The following is a 21,328-nucleotide window of genomic DNA, read 5'->3' as shown; positions in this document are numbered from 1 at the left end:
TCCTGAGAAACATTACAGGTGTTTTCTTCATCCAAAAGTCAATCAAATAAATTTGTTTTTCAAGGAATTAGGAAAGCTTTAGTCAGAGAAAGTTCCCAAAGCTTTCAGGCTTAGTTCACAAGCTACTCAAAAGTTACTTGAGATTCCCTCCTAGTTTTACTGTTAGGAAATATGGAAGAACATAATAGAGCAAAAGGGCTGAAAAGGCCAAAAAAAGCAAAATTTGGAAAATAAATCTACCAAAAAATGATGAATTAAATGTACCTTTGTCAACAAAAATAGCTACCATTTACAATCACACTGGAAGAATTTACTAAAAGTGCATAAGCTATATAACAATATGCTCAACACAGACCAATACAGCAAGGAGCTGCAGTGGAAAATTACTGTGTTGAGCTTGCCATCTTCTCCTTAAAGGAGATGAAGAACAGCCATTCAGTTCACTGTATATTGTACCCCAGGACATTTTAAGGGCTTAGCACCTGAACCACAGCTGCTGCTACATCTCTTCTCTCATTCATGAGCATGACTTATCACAAAGCCAAGAACTAACACGAGTGTCCATCAGAAAAGGCTTAAGTTTATGTTCATGCACCCATCTGTAGCTAAAGTGGTTGGACCATTTAGCTCAGAAAAGCTTAAGAGAAGCACGTATAGACAACATAAGAAAAGGTTACATTTTCTCAAATATACTAATTATATAAAATATTTTGGTTGCAAGAAAACTTCCTGTTAAGTTTGCCTTTGATTATTCAGACTGCTGCAATGAATCCCAAACTACTGAAACGGTGGGCTCCAAGCTTCCTTAGTACACAGAAGGCCAGATGCACCTTCTTCACACAATTATTTGGCCCATTTCCTAGATGCAGGCTCTATCACATTACCCCTTCACACAACTTCAGGTCGAGCAGCCCCACTGTGTCAGATAGTCATAACCAGTCCCGATTCCAAAGAAGTTCTAATAACTTCACCTACCCTTTCCAAGTCTTCACCAAGGCAATAACTGCCCAGCATAAATTTTCTTCCTTAAGCACGAGACAGGGAGAACACAGACTATGAAGAGCCTTTCAAATTTAACTGCTCTGTAAATCAAGTACATGACAACACTTATCATTCAGAAAGCAAGACACTCTTTGCTCACCTTTCTCCCACTTCCAATGTAAGTTAACAGATGTCTCTCTACCTATCCAGGCAAGCAAGATGCCCACCTGTCCATCACTGAGCTTGAGCAATTCTGCAATATACTCTTCTGTTAAAACGAGGTTTAGAGACTCCTACAGTACTATGGCTGAGTCACTCCATTTGGTCAAATTGGCCTTTACCACGTGACCATTCCTTCTGACAAGTTTGTCGTGTGAAATGATATGCGATGCACTGCAGTGACAGGTTGATTTGAGTGTGGTGCAGGATGACTGACCTTTAGGAGAAACAAAAATGCATGCTCCAAATTAAACTGGGTCTAAGAAATAAGCTGGGGAGAAAGACCATTTGAGTCGCGTGTACAGTCTCTTCTGTTTGCGAAAGATTTGACTTCACATTTGGTTTAAATTATTTGAAAGGAGGGTTGACACTAGAAGGACTCTCTCTCTTGTGGCAGGGTCCTGAGCCTTCTCACGCTACCAGCAGCCAGTACCAGCAACTGAGCCAGAGCTTTTGAGCCAGATTAGGAGGTGATCTGGCTTTAGAGGGTTCCTCCCAATCAGTGAGCTTTCAGTCAGATTGTCTCTCTGAAATGCTGATCAGATGGCTGCACAGCCACTTGTGCCAATAGATGGGAGCTGATGGGATCGTTTCAGGGGGAGGAGAGTTTCAGATTAGTAAACAGAACATGAAACTGTCCTTACTGAAAGCTGTTGCAAAAGCATTTTTGAATTCTACTACTCAGCTTCAGTGCAGCTTACAATTTCTAAAGTGTCCTTAAAAAAAAAATTAATAATTTATTCAGGCCACATATTTTAATATACTTAAAATGCAATTTGAGAAGATTTTTAAAGGAAAAAATAAACATATACATGGTCAATATAGTCAGAAAGTTCACATATCAGGACATCCACTATTTGAACTAGCAAGGAGATACATCACAGCACCAATTCCACAAACTAGTAGCAAGGGAAAGCTGTCACTTCAAACGGGTAATGGATTTTTATGTGATGCTGCACATGATCAGCATTTTAATTCATTTCTCCCTGGTGCTGAAAAGCTATATCCATCTTCCTGTTAATTCTCTTGGGAAGATGATAGGTGAAGACTGGAAGAAAGCTAGGTCTGGCTCCTCTCATTTTACCAGCAAAAACAGAGTAAAAGGATTACTTTTAAAACCAACATAACTAAAATTATTTCATGGGCACGCAAACACACACACACAAAAAACTACTTCTCTGGCACAGCTAATTCAAAAACTAGATGCATATACTGCAGCTTCAAAAAGCATCCAATTCATTGCAAACACATGTCTCTACCCTATCATCACAAAACAGGTCCACCACAACCATAAAATTGATAAAAAAGAATCTGAAAAGAAAATGAGCTTTGCTTACATGCTGTAAACACAAGATTAAAAAATTGTCCTGTATTAGAAGCTTTTAAAGAATCTAAAGCTCTCTGGAGTTAAGGTCCTGAGTATACACCTCCCCTCTTAGTCAATGGGACACAGAAGTAGTTAGTAGTACCAGAAAAGCACACCATCTTCCTATTTAATCAGTAAAGCACCTGATTTGCAGAAATATCATTTCTGGAAAATTTCATTAAGAATTTGCTTCCTCAGGTTTCTCCAAAGTGTTACTCATTCCTTTCTTAGTTATTTGTCAGATTCAAAAGGAAGAGGATGTTTTATCAGTTTGAACCAGATACAAAAAAAAAAGAAAACAATAAACAGCACACTGACATTGGCATTTAGCCAAACCTACACCACCACAAGGAAGCAGATTCTCTCTCAAGCTCTTCTTCAGGAAAAAAATATTTTCCGGTCTATTATTTCATGCAATGTAAAAGAAAAGATACAGGTAGGTATAGTATCATTGAATATGATTTATGGACTAGCTGACACAGCTAAAACTCAGCCCAGCCAAAACTGCAAAACCAAGTTTACAGGCACTGAAAGTCAGTCTTTCAAATAAGGCTTAACTTTTTCTATTGATTTGGAAGAAGCAACATTTTTATTTCCATAATCCAAGAAAATGCTAAGAGCATAGGGCTTCAAGGGATCCAGCACTCAAGATGGCCAATGCCCTACTTGTAGGAAGATAAAGCAGCAAAGTATCTCCCGTACTGCTTTGGTTTTGCCAGTGTATTATATGTATGGAAACTTACCAGAAATAAGAAGCATTTTGAAACAGCAGTCATGATACCCATATGGTAACCATTTTAATCTGCCAGAATATGGTTTGTTTATTTATTTGGACAAGCAGTGTTAAAAGCCATCAGATAAAAGGCATTTTAAGTTAGGAGTTCAATGATTGCCTACAAAATATATTACAGAAAAAGATAATACAGTACAATTTTTTTCTGGTATGTTTAAATTGAGACAAATGTTATCTTCCTCTTGTCTTCTTGCAAAGGATGGTCAGGTTAAGCACAGTGAGTATTGTTAGCCTCATGCTACAACACATCATTTAACTTATAAAAACATATTTACCACATACACCTGCAAACTAACAAGTCCCCATAAAGAGTAGAATGGAGCTAGTACCACTAGCAGGCAATGCAGCATATAATTTGATTAATATATGGTGTTAACATATTTCTCAGCATTGGCCTGAGGCAAGCCACTTTGGACAAATAATAAGACTATTTAATACTAAAGATGGGTAACAGCTCCCTGTATCTTATTGTCCCATAACTACAATAAGCACAAAATAATTTGTCCAGGTTGGGTTATTTTTTAATCAACTTAAAAATCCATTCAAAAATTATACGTATCCTAGAGCTTATTCTTAAATGTTACTTTACTCATTATCCCATTTTTTAGGTATGGTTAACTTTGTGATCTAAACTTTGGGGCAGTGGGAGGGAATAAGCTGCTATAGGTTTACGTAAAAAAACTACCACTATGCATATATTTAGCACCAATAGGCTTTCATTGACAAATTCAAAACTTTTTAAGTCTCTAGGACTTGAAAGAATGAAATGCATTAAGTCACTGGTTCTCATGCTTACATAAACAGATCAGACGTGCTTACTGGGGCTACACAGACTGAGCCATACAAAGACTAGACAGTTATACAGGCTTTTTTGCACAGTGTTTCTTTAAAAAACAATAATTAACTTCCCTTCTTTTTTCTCCAGTATAACCTGAAAGCCTGAAAACTTGTGTTCTATTGTTCACCCAGGTCTTCAGGGGGCTCTAACAGAAGAGAATGAGGGGTTTCCAAAACTCAATGAACATAGTCTAGATTACAAAGCATTTTGTTTATGCAAAGTGTTTTGTTGATGGTCAGGGTCCATTTAAACACAAGAACACTTTTCAGAGCTCAAGGTTTTGATAAGACCTTCTGTATTGCCAGTATTTACCTCAGGTTGTTAATACAGATAATTCCAGTTCTTTAATTTCTAGCCTCCTCTGTGATTTGCTTTACCTTCAGACGCAAAGTAAGCATGCTGTGTCCTATTAAGTCCTCTCATCAGCACAGAAACTTCTAACACTAGAATCAGACTTGGGCAATGCTCTCCTGCACAGAGGAGCTCAGGTGTCTTATGTTTTATACTGCCAGTGTGTTTCCAAGCAGAAAAATGGCCTCCAGAAGTTCCAACTGTCTCAGAAACATCATCTGATTTGATAAGCAGTTACTACTTCGGACTATCAAAATGCAACTGGACAGCACATGTACCAATTTGGTAACTTCTACAACAGCTAGCGCAACAGCAGTTCATCCCAAGTAAGATTTTGAGGCACCACCCGGAAAATCCAAATGCTTTTTCCATGGGCTCTTCTTGCTTGTTAACCTCAAAAGCAAAGTTATGACACAATCTAATTCAAATAATAAGACTATTTGGCACTGAACTTGGGTAACACGAAACACAGGAAAACAAGAGAGTGCACGTACTAACATACTGGCACTGAGGCAGATGACTCCTTTTGTGAACCTACCCACCTATCCAAGAAAATTTAATTCAGGCACAGCACTCAATCAAATAACATTGTTTCAATATCACATGGGATGCTTACAGTTATAATACTCAGTTCCCTCAATACTCTAGCACTCTGTGAACTACATTTAAAGGAATTAAATGAATATCACAAAAAAAATGTTGCTTCCTTGAAGTCCTGACAGCTGATTCTGTCTCATCTTTATAAAGAACACTCAAAAAATTAGAGTGCTAGGTAAATCACATCATAATTGCCCATACAGAAGGAATCCATCCACACTTGAAAGAATGTTTTAGGCAATAGTCAATGAGAAGTATTACTAGAGTAAACCAGAAGCCTCCTGTTCCAAATGCTTTTGAGGACTGCTAACTAATACAATTCTAAGTTTTCTAATCCAGAAAACACAAAGTTCTGCTGTTTACATTTTGTTAAACTAACTAGTAACGTTGTTAGTCTTACTTATTACCTTACTGCATCCCTATACCAGTGAAAAAATACCTGCTTTCACTGTGGCAGTAAAAATCTACTGCAAGATCACAACCCAACAAAATAAAAATGGACCCAAATGTCGGTGTTAAACGAAACATAGCGCCCTATTTTTTGCTTTGTGCCAAGCACTACACTTAGTGCAAAGTGTCCTTGTACCTTTTCATCTAGTTTTCCTCAATAAACTAGACAAAAGCAGAAGCAATATGGGATATTATACCATCTATAATTATATGCCATATATATGCTTGTCTATATGTGTAACAGATTAAGACCAAAATAGCAACTGAAATGACAGCAAAGACTTTTTTTTATGTGACCTATGTGGAACCTAAATGTTCTTCCCTTGAAATATCGACCTTTGTTTTGAATGTACCCACTTCATCTGAAAATGAAAAAAGGGAGGGCAAACACTGGATGTATATTAATCCATGAACATTAAATTAAGTAGTATCTGGAAAATTATAAGGATTTACTTCATAAATGGTAATAAGTAAACAGTAATGTTTTATACTTTTTTTTTTTTTTTTAAGTAAGTACATATGCTTGCTGATCAACTGCAGTACTCTAAGTATCTGCAGAAACACTAATATCCTCTCTGAGTATTCATGGGGGAATAAAAACAGTTCTAAATAAAGTTAAACATTCCAAAGGCAGGAAAGCACACACGAGATTAGCTCATATTGTACTGATGAAAATCTGGACCAGAAATCAGAACACACCCATAGAAAAAAAAAACATGTTTTACTAACAACTGCTCTGAATAGAATGAAACTAAAGAAAACAGTGTAAAGGAAAAGAAAATTTGTCTTATTAACACACTTAAGCTTTCAGTTAACATAGAGTAGCCATTTCTTACTAAATATAGACAGTCAAAATGTTTTAGTTCAGTTCTTAAATGCGTAGTGTGAAGCTCAAATAAGGGGGGGACACCATAATTTGAGGCTCAGAGCCCCCACTAACTTCAACCACAGCGAGACAAATAAAGAAGGGACCATCATCCTTTAACTCAACAATTAAGGGTGAGATATTACTAAGCAAATTTGGAATTTTAGTATGAACTATCAAAGTACTTCTTTCTACTGATATGTAAGTTATTAGTTTAACAATCCTCCTCTGTTATTTGAAAAGGTTTATTGTCCTAGCTGGAGAGAGTTGGTGGATTCATTACAGCTTGCTTATTATGTTCTCTTGCTGTACTATTAAAATTCCAACAGAACTAAGTGTGTAGCAATAAAAAAAAAGAAAAAAAAGTTCTTATTTGATTTCTTCCCCCACATACAGAAATATTCCCTTTCCCCCACTGGAAGCCACTTTAAATCTTTAAATTCCTAAATAATGTGCATTGAAGGCATTGAAAAATACATCCTTTAAGAGAAGTACACCTGAATTATTTCAACAGTTCTTAGCATGTTTAAGTAAAACTTAACTGTTACACACACAGTCTTTAGAGAGTTCAAATATATTTTAATTGAAAGATATGCTGGGCAATTAAAAAATAGAGGTACTAGAATGTATTTTAAAGCCCAAGTAGTTTTCATGCTAGGTTCAAAGAGCTGTACAACTATGCTAGACAGAACAGACACTGAAAAGCAGCTAGTATGAAAATCAAACTCCAAAGCCACACTCAGAGAGAGCCAAAGATTTGGTAAACCAGAACAGCAAAAATTAATTAAAAAGACAGAGAACACACAAAGAATCAAACCTAAATCTTAAACACACCTTCTTCACAAGTAAGAATGCTAGAACTTCTCATTAGCATCAGATTAAGCAGTTTTTCACTGGCAGACAGAACTGGAATTATTAAAGGGAAGAGAGAGCTTGTTTAAACAATGCTTACCAGCACTACCACAGGACTCTCCACTTCTACTTCACAAGGACCTGCATCCTTACACTGCTGCGGAGACTCTATAATAAGCTCTTTCTTAGGATTTCTGTTTGTTCTTGCCTGCATTCTTTGATTGAAAATACGAACAGCAGCAAAACCGTATGCTTTTTGGCATCAAAGTAATCAACATGCCAGTGATTCAGTGAAAACAATAGCTTTTTCCCTGGCACAAGCAGCAGAAAGTACAAACTAGTCTAACTTCTCAGCTGCAGTTTGCTAAATCTGTCATGGTGGGAATGCATGACAGACAAAGGCCAGCCCCTAAGCATGTTGTATTCCTCTGGGGGGAAGAAAAAAAAAAAAAAAAAAAAGAAAAAAAGAAAAAAGGTGGATCCATTTTAAGGTTATGAGTCAAACACAAAAGAGAATATGCATTTCTAAATTGACCATGTAAAACAATCCAAGTCCTTTACAGCACTTACAAAATCAAGGCTTCAATTTTTTTAAAATGTTTTTATTGTAAAAATTAGGCACTTATTAACAACTGGGCCTCTTTAGAAGTATAAACCCCTAAGTGTTACTTTTTTTTTTTTTTCCTCCTTACATTAATATCACTTACTCAGGTACTATCAACAACCAGCCTCTAACCAAATACATTCTCCAAGACCAACGCCCCAAACAGATATGTTGCTCTTTTTTCGGCAGTAGGGTGGGGATGCTCTTTTTAATCTTAGTGCTAAATCCGTATTAAAAATTTACCTTAAGATCAAATTGCCTTCACATTAAAAGTCTTATATAGTCTACAAAAATACTAACTCAAAAATAAAATTTACAAAATAATTTCTTTATACCTTCAACTTTTAAGCACTTAACTCTTCAAGTAAACTACCAGTCTCCCTCAGCCTCTTTCCTCACTCCAGCCAGTTAGCTCATTTCTGTCTTGCACGTTATTAGTGCTCTCAGCTCAGTCCTCCCTCCTAAGAATCCTCCAGCATTGTAGATGTCCATCACTGATCACCCTCCAAAAAAACACTGAGAAGACAACACAACAAAATCTTCACACGTTTTGGCTGAAGTCACTTGAGAGAACCTCAGCTCTTCAGCTGTGAAGACAAGCCAGCCATCACTTGCTGCCTTTGCCTTCCATAGCATTTTCTTTTTGCTCCCAGTAGAAAAGACTGGGAGAGTGTCTCCCTTGTCTCGTGAACAGTTTTCAGAAGTGTCTCTTGGCCTCATGATTCAAGGCTACACAGTGCCCAGTGGTTAGTATCTTCCATTCCTGTCCTTAACTGCAACATAAACTCAAGTCATGCTTCAACTCTGCTTTTGTAATCCAATCTACTCTCCTACTATACTGCTACTTACAGACACCGTTCAGCATACACACACACTGGCAAAATAGGAGGCAGCAATTTTTATCAGGATCACTTCTGTACAATTCTTTAGTGCAGTGCAAAGCAATTTTGCATGCAACCTAGCTGATAGTTTTGGTAATTTTGAAGGTTTCACCAAATGAGCTCCCCTATGCAGTAGTTTTGGCATATGATTATATGCTAAACTCCTCCTGAAAAAAGTGAACTGTGATGAGCAGTTTCCTCCACGTTTTGAGAAGGGTATTTTGGTTTTCCCTTTGTTTCTTTTTAACACTAACGAGTTGCAACTTCCAAGTGCACACACCTCAGTGGCTGTATTTACCAAGCAAAAATACATGTGAGAGAAAATTCAACTCCCCAGAGAAGAACATCCCTATTTTAGACTCCCTGTGCACTAGAGCAACCAGACAGCTGTGGAAAATAAGCCACCACCTTCATTCAATTCTCAAGTCTGCTCCACTTCTTTGGACAGTTAATTATCTCACCTCAATATAAGTGACATCCTAAATTTAACTTGACATGAATTTTTATCTATTCTCTAACAGAAGAGAAAGTCACCTTAATCTGCAGAAAGCAGATCAAGTTGTGGAGAAGCACACATATCCTCATTTACTGCTAGCATTTTTAAGAAGGCACAACTTCAGGCACAGGTTTCTTACACTTCAGACCTAAGATCTCTTTCTCTTCCCCTTCTCTCTGCTCTCACGCCTGCAGAAGATATTATTTCAGCTTATTGCAATCATGAAATTGAGTCCAACCAGCAGTTCGCCCATCCCATCCACAATACAAGCACATTTCCAATGAGTGAACTGAAAGAAATAATAAAGTTTACTACTAGTCAAGACAATAATGATTTACTATGCTTCTGCTTTTTTCTCTAGGAAAAAAAAGTTCAATGCATTTACTTTTTAAGCAGTCTCTCTAATATATAGGCACCAAACTCTAGAAAATAATGCTCTGTAAAGCTGCTTTAAGAGTTAAGAAGGAAACCAGCAGTGTAGTCAAATTTACAAAAACAGGTCTTCCTGCGTAAATCAAGGTAGACAATAGTTCAAGAACATTTAGTTACGCTTTACTTTTATTTTGCACCAGCCCCTTTTGTTTTCAGAAAACGGAAGTACAGAACAGCTTAGACTAAATTATACCATTACTTGAGGATGCAGCTGCCAAACAGGAATTTGTTTCATTGAGATGGGCTACAATTACACTCAACTGCAACCAGAAATGCACAACCTTATTATGCACAAGGCACTTGCAAACACTCACACTAATAAAGACTTAAAAATATTATACACTTTAAATAGTATTTCTTGTCCTTTATTTAAACTTTTATACTTTTAAACTGCAACATTGTTTTATCCTCATCAACTAGCTCTCCTGGATGCATCTGGATTACTTTAATTCAGTGCAAATGTGATCTTCTTTCCCCAATTTCCCAAAACATGACGAGGGACAAAAAGAAAGCCAACATTTTTATAACATCAATTTAAAGATACAAAAGGGGTTTTTTCCTACTGAATGGTTAATGTATTTTCTAGCTTGCATTTCATTAACACACATATACCATAAAGGACATTCTTTTATTTAAGAACAAAACTGTGAAGCAGTACCTCCAGAGCTATGTCCTGCACGAAATAGACTTTAATTGCTAGATTTATGTGTATTTCCAACATTTATTTTCTGCTGAGGACTTAGCGATTATCTCAATAATTTAATTCACAAGAAAATACTTAAGGGAAAAAAATAAACCCAAACCAAACAAAAAAATCCACACCACAAAAACATGAGATGCTGCTTACCCAGGCACCACACAGTCAGAAGCGGTGTTACTTTCTTTAATCAAGAGGTATATTAAAAAATTTTACCAATAACTTGTTATAATTCAAAAAGTGAAAGATGAAAAACAGGACTGTAAGTCATGCTGCAAATTTATCGTCTTGTTATAGGACCTGTCGTTTTAAACCATTTAACTGCAATAAAAAAGAAGAAAAAAGATACTACTCTATTTGTTGTATCAGGCAGTTATAAGGATCAACAGAAAATCCAGGAAAACAATGCACGTACAAAAAGAATGTCACTGCACAGAAGTTATTTGACTGCATTTCCAAAATGGCAGGTCCCCAAATTGCAGGAAATCACTAGCTAAATAGAGACCTATGTGCAAAATAACTCAGATTATTATGGAAACAATGCATTTCATCTTTTTACAAACACAGTGGCTTGAAGGACTTACTATGGTACTTTTAACAACAGTACTTTTCATGTTACTTCCAATGGCCAAATAGTTGGCTCTCTTCTTGCATCATATACCCTTAAGGAATTGCCTGTGTAATTACAAAATTACACAGGCAAAACAGTTCTCAGTGTTCCCAGCATACCTCAGTGATTCATCCAGCAAATCTGCTGCCCAGAAGACAAGGTCCCTACATACACGCTCTTATTCCTTCAAATCACTTTTCACTCCAAGAGCTTGCTTTCCTAATGCATAATACCACATAATGATTAGTAAGTGATAGCAAGGGAACAGGCAACATATGAATTTCCTCTGAACTCCGGTGGAAGAAAGGATGACTACCCAGCCTGGCTGTAAGAACAAGCTAAAACCTGAGTAGTTTGGTTTAATGGCACTACTTTTGCTCCAAGTCCCACTTAAAATCTGCATCAAGATCAATAAACCCTGTTGAGTGGCCAGTATCAGCAATCACTAAATCTACCAGCTAGAATTACAGCCACCAAACTTGTCTCTGTTAGCTGTTCTAGGAAAAGAACTGTTGCTTAACCTGTAGCAACTGCGGGGAGAAGGGGAGGAAGGAATAATCTTGCTGTAGGTTTGCATGTCCTGTGTAAGTGAAAACAGAAGGATTTGACATCATTTTACTAAAACCCTACACCTGTTCTCTACTCCTTTGCAGCTCTTTAAATGCCCTGGCAACTTACAGCATCTCTCAAAAAACAACTCTCAAGATGACTGGAGGGGTTTTGATGCTTTGTTTTGTTGGGGGTTTTGGAGGGTGGGGTGGTTTTTTTTGGTTGGTTGGGTTTTTAAGGCAGTAGCTCATATGGAAATATGGACCCAGCTCAGCCGAATGACAAGCGCCATTAAAAGCCAATACTTCTTGCTCTCATCTGTATTAGTAAGAAATATTCTAGCAGCGTCCTCCCACACTTGGCAGCCTGCCTTGCAGCCGTATTAAAAGCATAACATTTCACATGTCAGTGGAAGATTAAGTGTTGCAGCTATACATATCTTAATACTGCTGAGTTTCGTAAGTGACCAACAGATACATGCTTGCCCTGGAATAATATATTCACAAGTTCAAGAGAAAGGCTCAGCCAGCTGACAGCAGATGGAATACAGCACGCAATTCACCTGGTGATTTCCTGCCATACACACGACATTCAGATGAAATAGAAAAAGTCACAAGAAAGTTAGTTCGGAAGACTCAGTCCTCCTACGGCAAATACTGCAAACGTGTAACTTGCAGTCCCACCAATAGGGAGTACATTCTCTAGCAAAAAAAAAGTCATAAAAAGGGCAACAAAAAGAGAAAAAAAGATAAAGCATAAGACACAGATATAAGTGTGCTACATATTATTTAACTTTTCATGTTGCCAACATTATAACTAAAATACTCCCATTTCACTGACTTTCCTTGGTAAAGCAAGAATTAAGCCCATTCTGGAATAGGTCGAATAACAATCCCTCTTTGGGGAGGCATCTCTTTATATCAAAATTAATCACACAAATCTCAAATTTTACATTATAGTTAAAATCACTCTGAGAACATTGTTTTTAGGGAGAGAGTCAAGTAGCCTGGACAGGACAAAGATGCTGAGATACCACATAGAAGAGGTCTCTATCCTAAGTAGGTTGCATTGGTGAAAAAAGGTAACACCAATGTACAGGTCTGTATGACTACTTAAGAAGCTGGAATAAAAAACTGATCTGCCTGTTTTAGTGGCAGCATAAAGTTAAAGGATTCTCACAGTCAGTGTTTTTATTGGGTCCATAGAGTTTTTGTACAACGCATTTTTTAAAAGCTCTTTATTTCATGGAATAAGAATTTAGCTAATATTGTTAAAACCAACATGGTATATCTCATTAATTTCCCTCAGCTAGACATCACTATCTGTCAGATAACAGATAAACAGTAGCTCAGTTTGGACACTCCTACTCTGTGACAAATACAAACTAAAATAAGATTAAAATCACAGCAGAGCTAAGCAAAATATAGATTAACTTAAGTCTTGTCCATGTTACACTTTTGCATACTGTTACCTATGAAGTATCAAGGTGCACTTCTTTGACTCACTGGTAACGGATTCATTTCATACCATCTTAGTAGATATCTTTCTGTTTTCAGGAAAAACCCAACTTCCTTATGGTTCCAGGGGAAAGAAAAAGAAAAAAGTAGGAAAAAAAACCCCAACAGTAGAATTTAGTCAGGATAGGAGACTTCAAGATTAAACCCGCACTTCTGCTAAAGGATTTAACTATTGTTCTGACATACCTCCTTATAGACAGGACATGTACAAGCAGACTGTACAAGCAGTATTGGACTAAAGATGGCTTTCTTTCCTACTGGATGGTACCTTACAATTATCAGAAACTAATAGGACAGCACAGATACCAAACCAAAGACAAAAAGCAAGTCAAAACCTCAAGTCTGAGGATCTCTCAAACTGAAGCTGTTCTGTGCCAAGCAAGTCTGTGGTAAGGGTCTTCCCACTGTGTAACACCAATCTTACAAGACTTTTTCCAGGAGCTATTTGCTCCTTGATGAGATTGTTAATACACCTCTGCCCTTCGGCTGAAGTAAGAGTGCATCTTGGTTTGCCTCTATACTGCAATACAAACCTGTCTTGGACTTCACACTGTAGAGTTCTAAGAATCAAGAACATTGCAAAAGTTAGCAGTTGGCTCCCAGCTTTACTTTTATTGCATTTAATTTCATGACAGAACAGGATATCTGCATCTGTAGATTATTCAAATAAGCATTTCAGGCTGTTCCTAAGGCAGCTGGAAGGAAGTATTAATCAGGAAGAAAGACCAGAGGAGTTGACTCCTTTCTGTGTGTTCACTAAATCTAGGCTCTAGTCTTGAAAACACCATCCATGCAGCTTCTCAGCTACAGAAGCATTCTTTCCTCTCCTCAAGATCAGACAAGGCTTTAAAGAGTTGGTTTTTTTGTTTGGGGGGTGTTGGGTTTGAGTGGAGATTTTTTGGTTGTTTGGGGTTGTGTTGTTGTTTGGGTGTTTTTTAACTCTAGACATTTTGCTTGCTTTCTATCTAGCTCCCCCAAGATCCCCTGCTGCTACATTCAAAGGGAACACGTTCTCTACCTGGATGCAACCTAATGCCATGTTTTTGGGATCGCATATCTTTCTGTGCTAATCCAACCTATATTGTCATGGACAATGAACAATGGCTTATGCATGTAGACTTGACCAACTATCCTCAGATTTCGTCCTCAGCCTTAAAGAATTTCTCCTGAGGATACAACGTTTAATCTTACCTTTTGCATGCCAGTGCACTGAATACCTGCCAACCTATGTCTGATACTCCTCTCACGTGCATCTTTCAAAGAAGCATATTTGCTGCAGGAACTGCACATTTGGTGAATTTGTGCTGCAATTTCCCCTGCTGAGAGGGCAGAAGGATACCAGACATTCAAGCATTCAAGTCCCAAAGGAGTCCAATGAAAGGTCAGAACAAAAAGAGTCTACAAAAACCATCAGGAGATCTAGCCAAAACTACAAGCCAGCACGTTAAGACACCAAGTTTTTATTCACCTAAGGCAGTAAGATGAAAGGAGATAAAAGAAGTGCTCTCATTCAAGTGACCCATGAAAAACTATGCAACAGTTAGATGCTATACTCATACATGTCTGCTTCTTCCTTATTAAGAGGCCTAATGAGGTCTAATGCTCTAGCTGATGATGAATAAAAGCCACTTGTAATAGAGTTATAAGTTGAAGCACGTTATGAAAGTGAAATTACAGACTAAGCCATACAAATTATCTGCACACCATTAGAGAACTGCTGCATAAGCTATTTAAGCACATAAAAAAACCCCATCTTCCACTTACTCAGCAGAATTACTTCCTTAAAACTCTCTCCTTTATATATTTCTATTTTATATCTACTAAACTCTTCTACTTTAAACAAGTTGATATTAATTTGTTAATTCAGACAGCAAGAACAGGCCTTAATGTAAGGCCTTTTAATAAATGTTTTAATGTTTATTTTAAACACAGCACATGTTCAATCAAGAAAAGTATTTTTGAAAAATCATACGCATATAATTTAATATGATTCTGAAATCAAAATATTCGCAACTTCAATGTCTACTGTGGAGTTATTTCCAGAATTACATAGCTCACCACTGTCATTAATCAATCTTCCCACATGCACAGACTTTGGTATATCTTAAAGATGTCACAGTTTATTAATAAACCAAATGACTCATGGGCAGCACAGAAAGAGCAGTTGCACAAAAACTCAGTAACACCTAATGATGACACTGCTGTCAAGTCAACAGGTGACATAGACTAAGAAACTGCAGTTACTAAAATATTAAGGTTAGTGGTTCTGTTTTCAGCAAATACCTATATCCACCATATTAAAAGCTGGACTTCACTCCAGAAGTCCAGTTTGAAATAGCGTTTGAAAATGCCCTGCATTTCTTCTCAGAAATTGTGTAAGCACAAATTAAGTAACACTTATTCAAATTAAGGATATTTTCCACATCAGACTTAATAAATTAAAAGGCTACTTAAAATTATTAGGCCCCATCTTGCACATGCTACAGCTACTAAACTACCTTAAGTAGGTTTACCAAACTACAAGGTCCTAAAGCTTAATGAGAGAAAAAGCAGCCTTGAATAGGCCATTAGAAGCAAACTGAGCAGAAAACATTACAAGCACAAAAAAAACCCCAAGTTGCTTTCTTCAATTTTCAAATATAAAGAAAAAAATGTTGATGTCCTTCAGCCCAATCTGTCTCACTTTAGAATTTTCTAGCTCCTCTACCAGCATTGCTAGCACACTCACCCAGCCTCTTCCTTCACTGAATACTTCAAGGGGCTTATTAGCAAAACCCAAACTTTTAAAATGTTGTTAGTTTTATTGTCACTACACTCCATTGCTCATTCTCCATCTTTGCCTACCATCTAAAACAGCTGTTTAGGCCCTAAACCCTACGGTAACACTTCACTCTCAGATAGTCATTGGTTATACAATAATTACAAAAAAAATGGAATTTTAATATAAAAATAAAGGCCATGAAAAAAACCCCTCCTAACTCTAAGATACTGAAACACAGCAGAAATAACATGAAATATCATGCTGAGAATGGATTAAGAAAAAAATCATAGGAAAATCAAAACAAACTAAGTAATGTAGATCAAACATACAAGCTAATATTTTGAAAGTGTATACTTCAAATTACTACAAAATTCAGCAAATCAGAATGCTTTCTCAATATTTGCAGAAAATAAATATGCCCTAGGTGGTCATTTGAAAAAAAATATTTTCATTCATTTTGGTGCAACTTTTAATAGCATCCCAAACTACATTTATAATCTTTACCTAAAATATTTATTTTTATCTGTGTGGACTTAAAGACCCTAAAAAATGCTGTGTTCTAGCAAGATAAAGTGTATGTGACGGGCTACAAATGTTTCCGAAGATAAGATATGGCACTTTCATTGCAAGTTTGAATGACATCAGATGGATAGAAATAAACTGTACTCCTGAGAAGACATTCTCACCCAGGCTTCATTTTATCTTTCCTTCAAGCAATTAGAATAGCAGACCTGCTCAAATAAAACTTTCATTAGATTTAATTTAGATATAACCTCCTGATGATTACACGGAAACTAAGAAAAAGTGTATGCTAAATCAACTATTTCTGCCTCCTTATTTCTTCACAGAGCAGGAGATTTTTCCTTCAAGGAGAACTACTTCCGGAGAGCTTTCTGTTCACAGGAAATTTTCACAGATTTTCAACACTGGTTTTGCAAGAGAATCAATGTGTTCCTTAATTAAAGGACTCCCTGAAATTCACTGGTGTTTTGACAACAGCTCTGTATCAGGAGATATTTGAACCAAAATAGCTAAATAGACCAGATAGCCAAAAAGACAGAGGTAAGAAATTGCAGCTCGAATATGTGTTACAGCACAAACAGGTGAAGCCACACCCCTACGCTTGCACCTGTTGCAACAACCACCAAAATAAAAGAAAACACATGGAAGTGATACACTGCTACTCTCTTTTGGTCTTGGCCATACAGCTTCTCTTTGAAGAGGATTCCTGTAGTCTGCTTCTCTTTGAAGAGGATTCCTGTAGTCTTCACCTCCCTGCATGGCTTCTCAGTAAGAAGCAAGGTATTTCTCCTCCTGAAAGCCACCTCTTCAGAGGAGGAAAAGCTGGACAAATTAGCTTTTATAGCAAAGAGTACAAAAAACATATAATTTAAGAGTTCTGTGTATATACTTAGACAAGTTTCATAAAATCACTTGTCACTGTTGCCAGGACTGCAGTACCTTTCCCCCTCTTCCGAGAATCCTGCTTTCCCCTCTTCAGGTATAAGTCAGTAGCAACTGCTCCCCAGCCTCAGACAACATCTCAGAAAGTGATGGCCAGTGCCAGCTCTGATTATCAAGAGTGTGACCTTGTAATGAAATCCCCCCTTTTTTTTCCTTGTAAAATTCTGACTTTTGTTCTTGGGGACAACACTAGTCCAGTACAATGAGCAGGAAGTCATTCTGAGCCCTCAATTCTACACATTCTTCCATACTAACCTGCAGGTATTTATCCCAGGAAGAAATTTATCTTGATCCACTAATTCCAGTTAAACCAAGGTGACAAAGCCAGACAGGAAAATCCAAGAAAACAGTATCATTATTTAAAAGTAATTTTGGAATTGAAAAAAATAATCCTAAGTGACCAATGTGGAACTTCGATTGTAAATGGCAGACTAAGCATATTTTGTACTTAATCTTGCCAGTTTGCAAACCAATTCTGTAGGGCTAAATTAAAGAGAAATTATTGCTGGAACAATACCACATGAAACAAAGAAGAAGAAAAAAAAAAATGAAAAATTTTCACTGCAACCTCTAGGTTACAGTGATTCATATTACATACTTTAAAAAGTATTTCTTTGTTCACTCATGTAACTATATGTAGAATTTAAGACCAGTAAAGGTGTTAGGTCTTAAATTCAATGGAGAACAAAAGTTATTGAAAATATTAATTGCCCAGAGTTTAACAAATGTCTAATAACCATCTGTATGAGGCTAACTTAAAAATGGCTAATATTGTAAAAAGGCTTCTAATACCTAGAGGAAGCCATTTTATTTTTAATATCAAACCATATTAAGAATTTATAAAATGCAATACTATCATGAAGGGTAATATACATACTACAAATTATTTTAAGCATCTGAAGACAGCTCAGATTATTCTGTATTCTTTCCGGAAAGCTATGTGCGTGTATTCATGTGTATAAATATAAATACCTATGTGTATGTGTGTGTGCATATATATACACACATATAGGTATACACATACAGATACATACACCCCCCCCCCCCCTTTCTTTCTTATATTTGAGTTCAGCAAGAAAGGACATGAACAGCATAAAGACAACAAAGCTTTGTGAAATTTCTAAAGGCTTTCCATAACTGCAATTGCACCACGTGGGTATGCCAGCAGGCACTACAAGCTTGTCAAAATCTGGCCAGTTATTTCAGTGTACCACACCCCTCTTATTCCAACTATCTAGCCAGTGACAAAGCAATTAACAAGCAACCCCAAATTATTTTAAATAAATATTTAAATCCTTAACTAGCCAAATTCTGAAGCAAGCAGTGCACATTAGCTATTGCAATTCCACCCCCTCAAGCCTAAATGCAATACATCTGACGCACAAATGCGTCATTAACCTGGGGGGTACAAAGACGACAGTCTCACTTTAAAGTCTGTTTTCTTTGCATCAGGCAACACCTAAAAAAGCCTTTGAGAGCAAAACAGGTTCAGAAAACAGTTATCACTCCCTTTAACCATTTTTTTTTCTTCTAGAATGCTCCTGTATCCCTTTCAGTAAGCTAAACAGAAATAGAATAGTTTCAGAGGAAAAAAAAAACAAAAACAAAGTACTCAAGTCCATCTGAAAAAATAAACCTCAAATCCTGGGTTACTGTTTTCCCAACAATGCATTCTTTCGTTTTTCCAAATAACGTAATCATCTGTTGTTCTTCAATTGAAATGCCAAATATATTCCAAGAGTATGTTTAGAAAGATCTAACAACAGACAATCTTCTATAACAATCCTGTTTATGGAGAGCAAATTCTTCAGAGCTATTAGTACAAATCTAAATGATATAACGAATATGAATCCTAAGCTTTAACATTACAGCTGCATGCACACATGTATTACATGTCACATACATGCACTAACATCCTACAATATCAGGACAAGGTATATTCATGTCTGTACATAGTAGATGTTAAATAAACACGGTATCCTGTTTTTAGTTTAGCTTTCAATTAGCAGACAAAATTATTAATGAAACAAGTTTGTATTTACCAGGGATGAATGAATCAATATTCCTGAATCTTCATTTGGCAAGCTGAATGCTGTGTATTCAAGGGCATTGTTTTCCCCTTGCTGTTTGCAAATATAACCACAGTTTCTCTCAAAAACTGTACGAATGCCTTTAAACAGAACCACACTTGTAGTGCAACCCATTCCAAATCTGTTGAATTTTGCATTTCTAGCAGCCCTGATTGCATTTGCAGAATGTCTTCTTCCTTTGCTCGACTCGAATAATTTTCCTGTGCTTCGCAGAAATATTTCTTTGCACAATCTTCATTACGTCCGACATTTAGTATGTTCCTCGACTAGAAACCATCAGCTACTGAAATGTAATCCTATTTTCTTAAGCCAAACACTGCCAAAAATCTAGCCGCAGAAGACAAAAATCAGAGGGTGATGAAAAGCAAAGGATACCTCAACTGTAGAAGATAGAAGGCTTTCATGTGCTATACTCCGCAACAGAGATGAAAAGATATTCCAGAGGGTCAGGGAAAGAGCTCCTATATTTCAGAGATCCTTAGAACATAATCAAAGATGAAAGGAAACTGCAAAGATACTGCTGCAGTTTCTGCTGCCAGCCACAAAGAATCCTCATCTGCTGCAAGAAAGCACTCTCCCAGAATGCTTAGCACAGAGTTCGTACTGGCAAACATTTCTTTGCTTGACCTATATGTGCTTTTTAGTGTTTAAAACAAAAAACTTCAAAATAAAACACTCAAAATATGAGAGGAAAATTCTTAAATCACTGCTGCTATGGAAAAAAAACCCCAATGTGTTACACAAATCTACTTCAATCAAATCTATATGTTATCAGCATGCTATTATTAGTTCAGGCAAACCGCAAGGGAGCTGAAGGCTGTCTTTACTTTTTTCTTTTCTTCCTGTCATGCAAAGTGATCGGTCAATTCCCACCTGCCAGAAATTGACTTTATCTAGTCCTTGACTGCAAATAGTCAATAGTCATAAAAAAAAAAAAAAGGGGGGGGGGGGGGGGGGGAAAGAACACAGAATTAAATTTAAAATACATAAATTTCTTGGGTTTATAGTGAATCACACCTGTACTGAATGAATTTATCACTACAGGATTCTACTCCACATACTGTACTGGTATCTGTCATACAAGTATGTACATATCTTTGATGCTGAGAAGAACTGTCAAATTTTTTTTAAATACTTTTAAAGCCAAGGAATTTGCGTAAATAACTGTCCCAATCCACACCACAGCAGTATCAATCACCCTGTCAGAGATTGCTGGTCAGTTTTATATTTCTGCTAAACTGAAAGCACTGAGATGTATTTACTTACCAAATTGTAAAACTGGATGAAAGGGTGAACTTACAAACTCAAAATTGTTGCAGTGGAGTTAAAACAAGCTAAAAGGACTTAAGTGAAGCATGAATGGAGGGAATAAACAGATTAATGATGTCAGCTACAGATTTGCCCCCATGCAAATTAACTTATCTTGCATGCTATAATGAGACATTCAAAATAAATATTTAAGATTTATTAACATTTTTCCCTGACATCTGGCTAGTTAATACAACTCAGTATGCTTTTCATTACATTTCTAACCTAAATACACCATAATGACATGCAGACACATTGATTTAAAAAAAAAAAAAAAAAAAATCATTATTTGACAGTGATCCAAGTAGTTCCTGCCAGTCCCAGATTCTCAAAGGCAGCAGTTAGCACATTCCATATATTATAAGAAATACAAATTGTGTTAAGGCAGGTCTGTTAATAAGGAATAGCTTTTTGCAGGGGGTGAATAAAGAAGGTAACGGTGAAGAATTTAACGTAAATTCTACCCTGAAGGGCAAAGATGCTTCATACATAACCACAAACCTTGCACAGCAATGTGTCTATACCTTCTTCCGTCTCTCTACCTGTTCTACCCTCTTTGAAAAAGCAGGTCAGTGAGGGAAATGCTTTGCTCCATTCACTGAAGTTG

The 21,328-nt window shown here is 36.8% G+C and overlaps 1 protein-coding gene across 19 annotated transcripts in view; it reads right to left on the bottom strand.

The window, feature by feature from the left end:
- Window positions 1–21,328, bottom strand: part of DOCK9 (dedicator of cytokinesis 9) — a 133,073-nt gene that overhangs the window by 95,653 nt on the left and 16,092 nt on the right. For 9 of the 19 annotated variants that reach the window (XM_049815807.1, XM_049815808.1, XM_049815811.1 and 6 more), the window contains exon 1: window positions 19,366–19,940. The exons of 4 other annotated variants lie outside the window; for them this stretch is intronic. In XM_049815807.1, coding sequence (XP_049671764.1) covers window positions 19,366–19,527 — 162 coding nt within the window. In that variant the 5' untranslated portion in view covers window positions 19,528–19,940. Of the gene's footprint in view, window positions 1–7,412; window positions 7,608–19,365; window positions 19,941–21,328 lie in introns of those variants that run through there. 6 more of the 19 variants (XM_049815810.1, XM_049815817.1, XM_049815820.1 and 3 more) reach the window with 1 other exon arrangement.

Source organism: Accipiter gentilis, chromosome 13, assembly GCF_929443795.1.
Source record: "Accipiter gentilis chromosome 13, bAccGen1.1, whole genome shotgun sequence".
NCBI classification, from domain to species: Eukaryota; Metazoa; Chordata; class Aves; order Accipitriformes; family Accipitridae; genus Astur; species Astur gentilis.
Note: the sequence above shows the minus strand (reverse complement) of the source record. Positions and strands in the feature narration are given on the sequence as shown.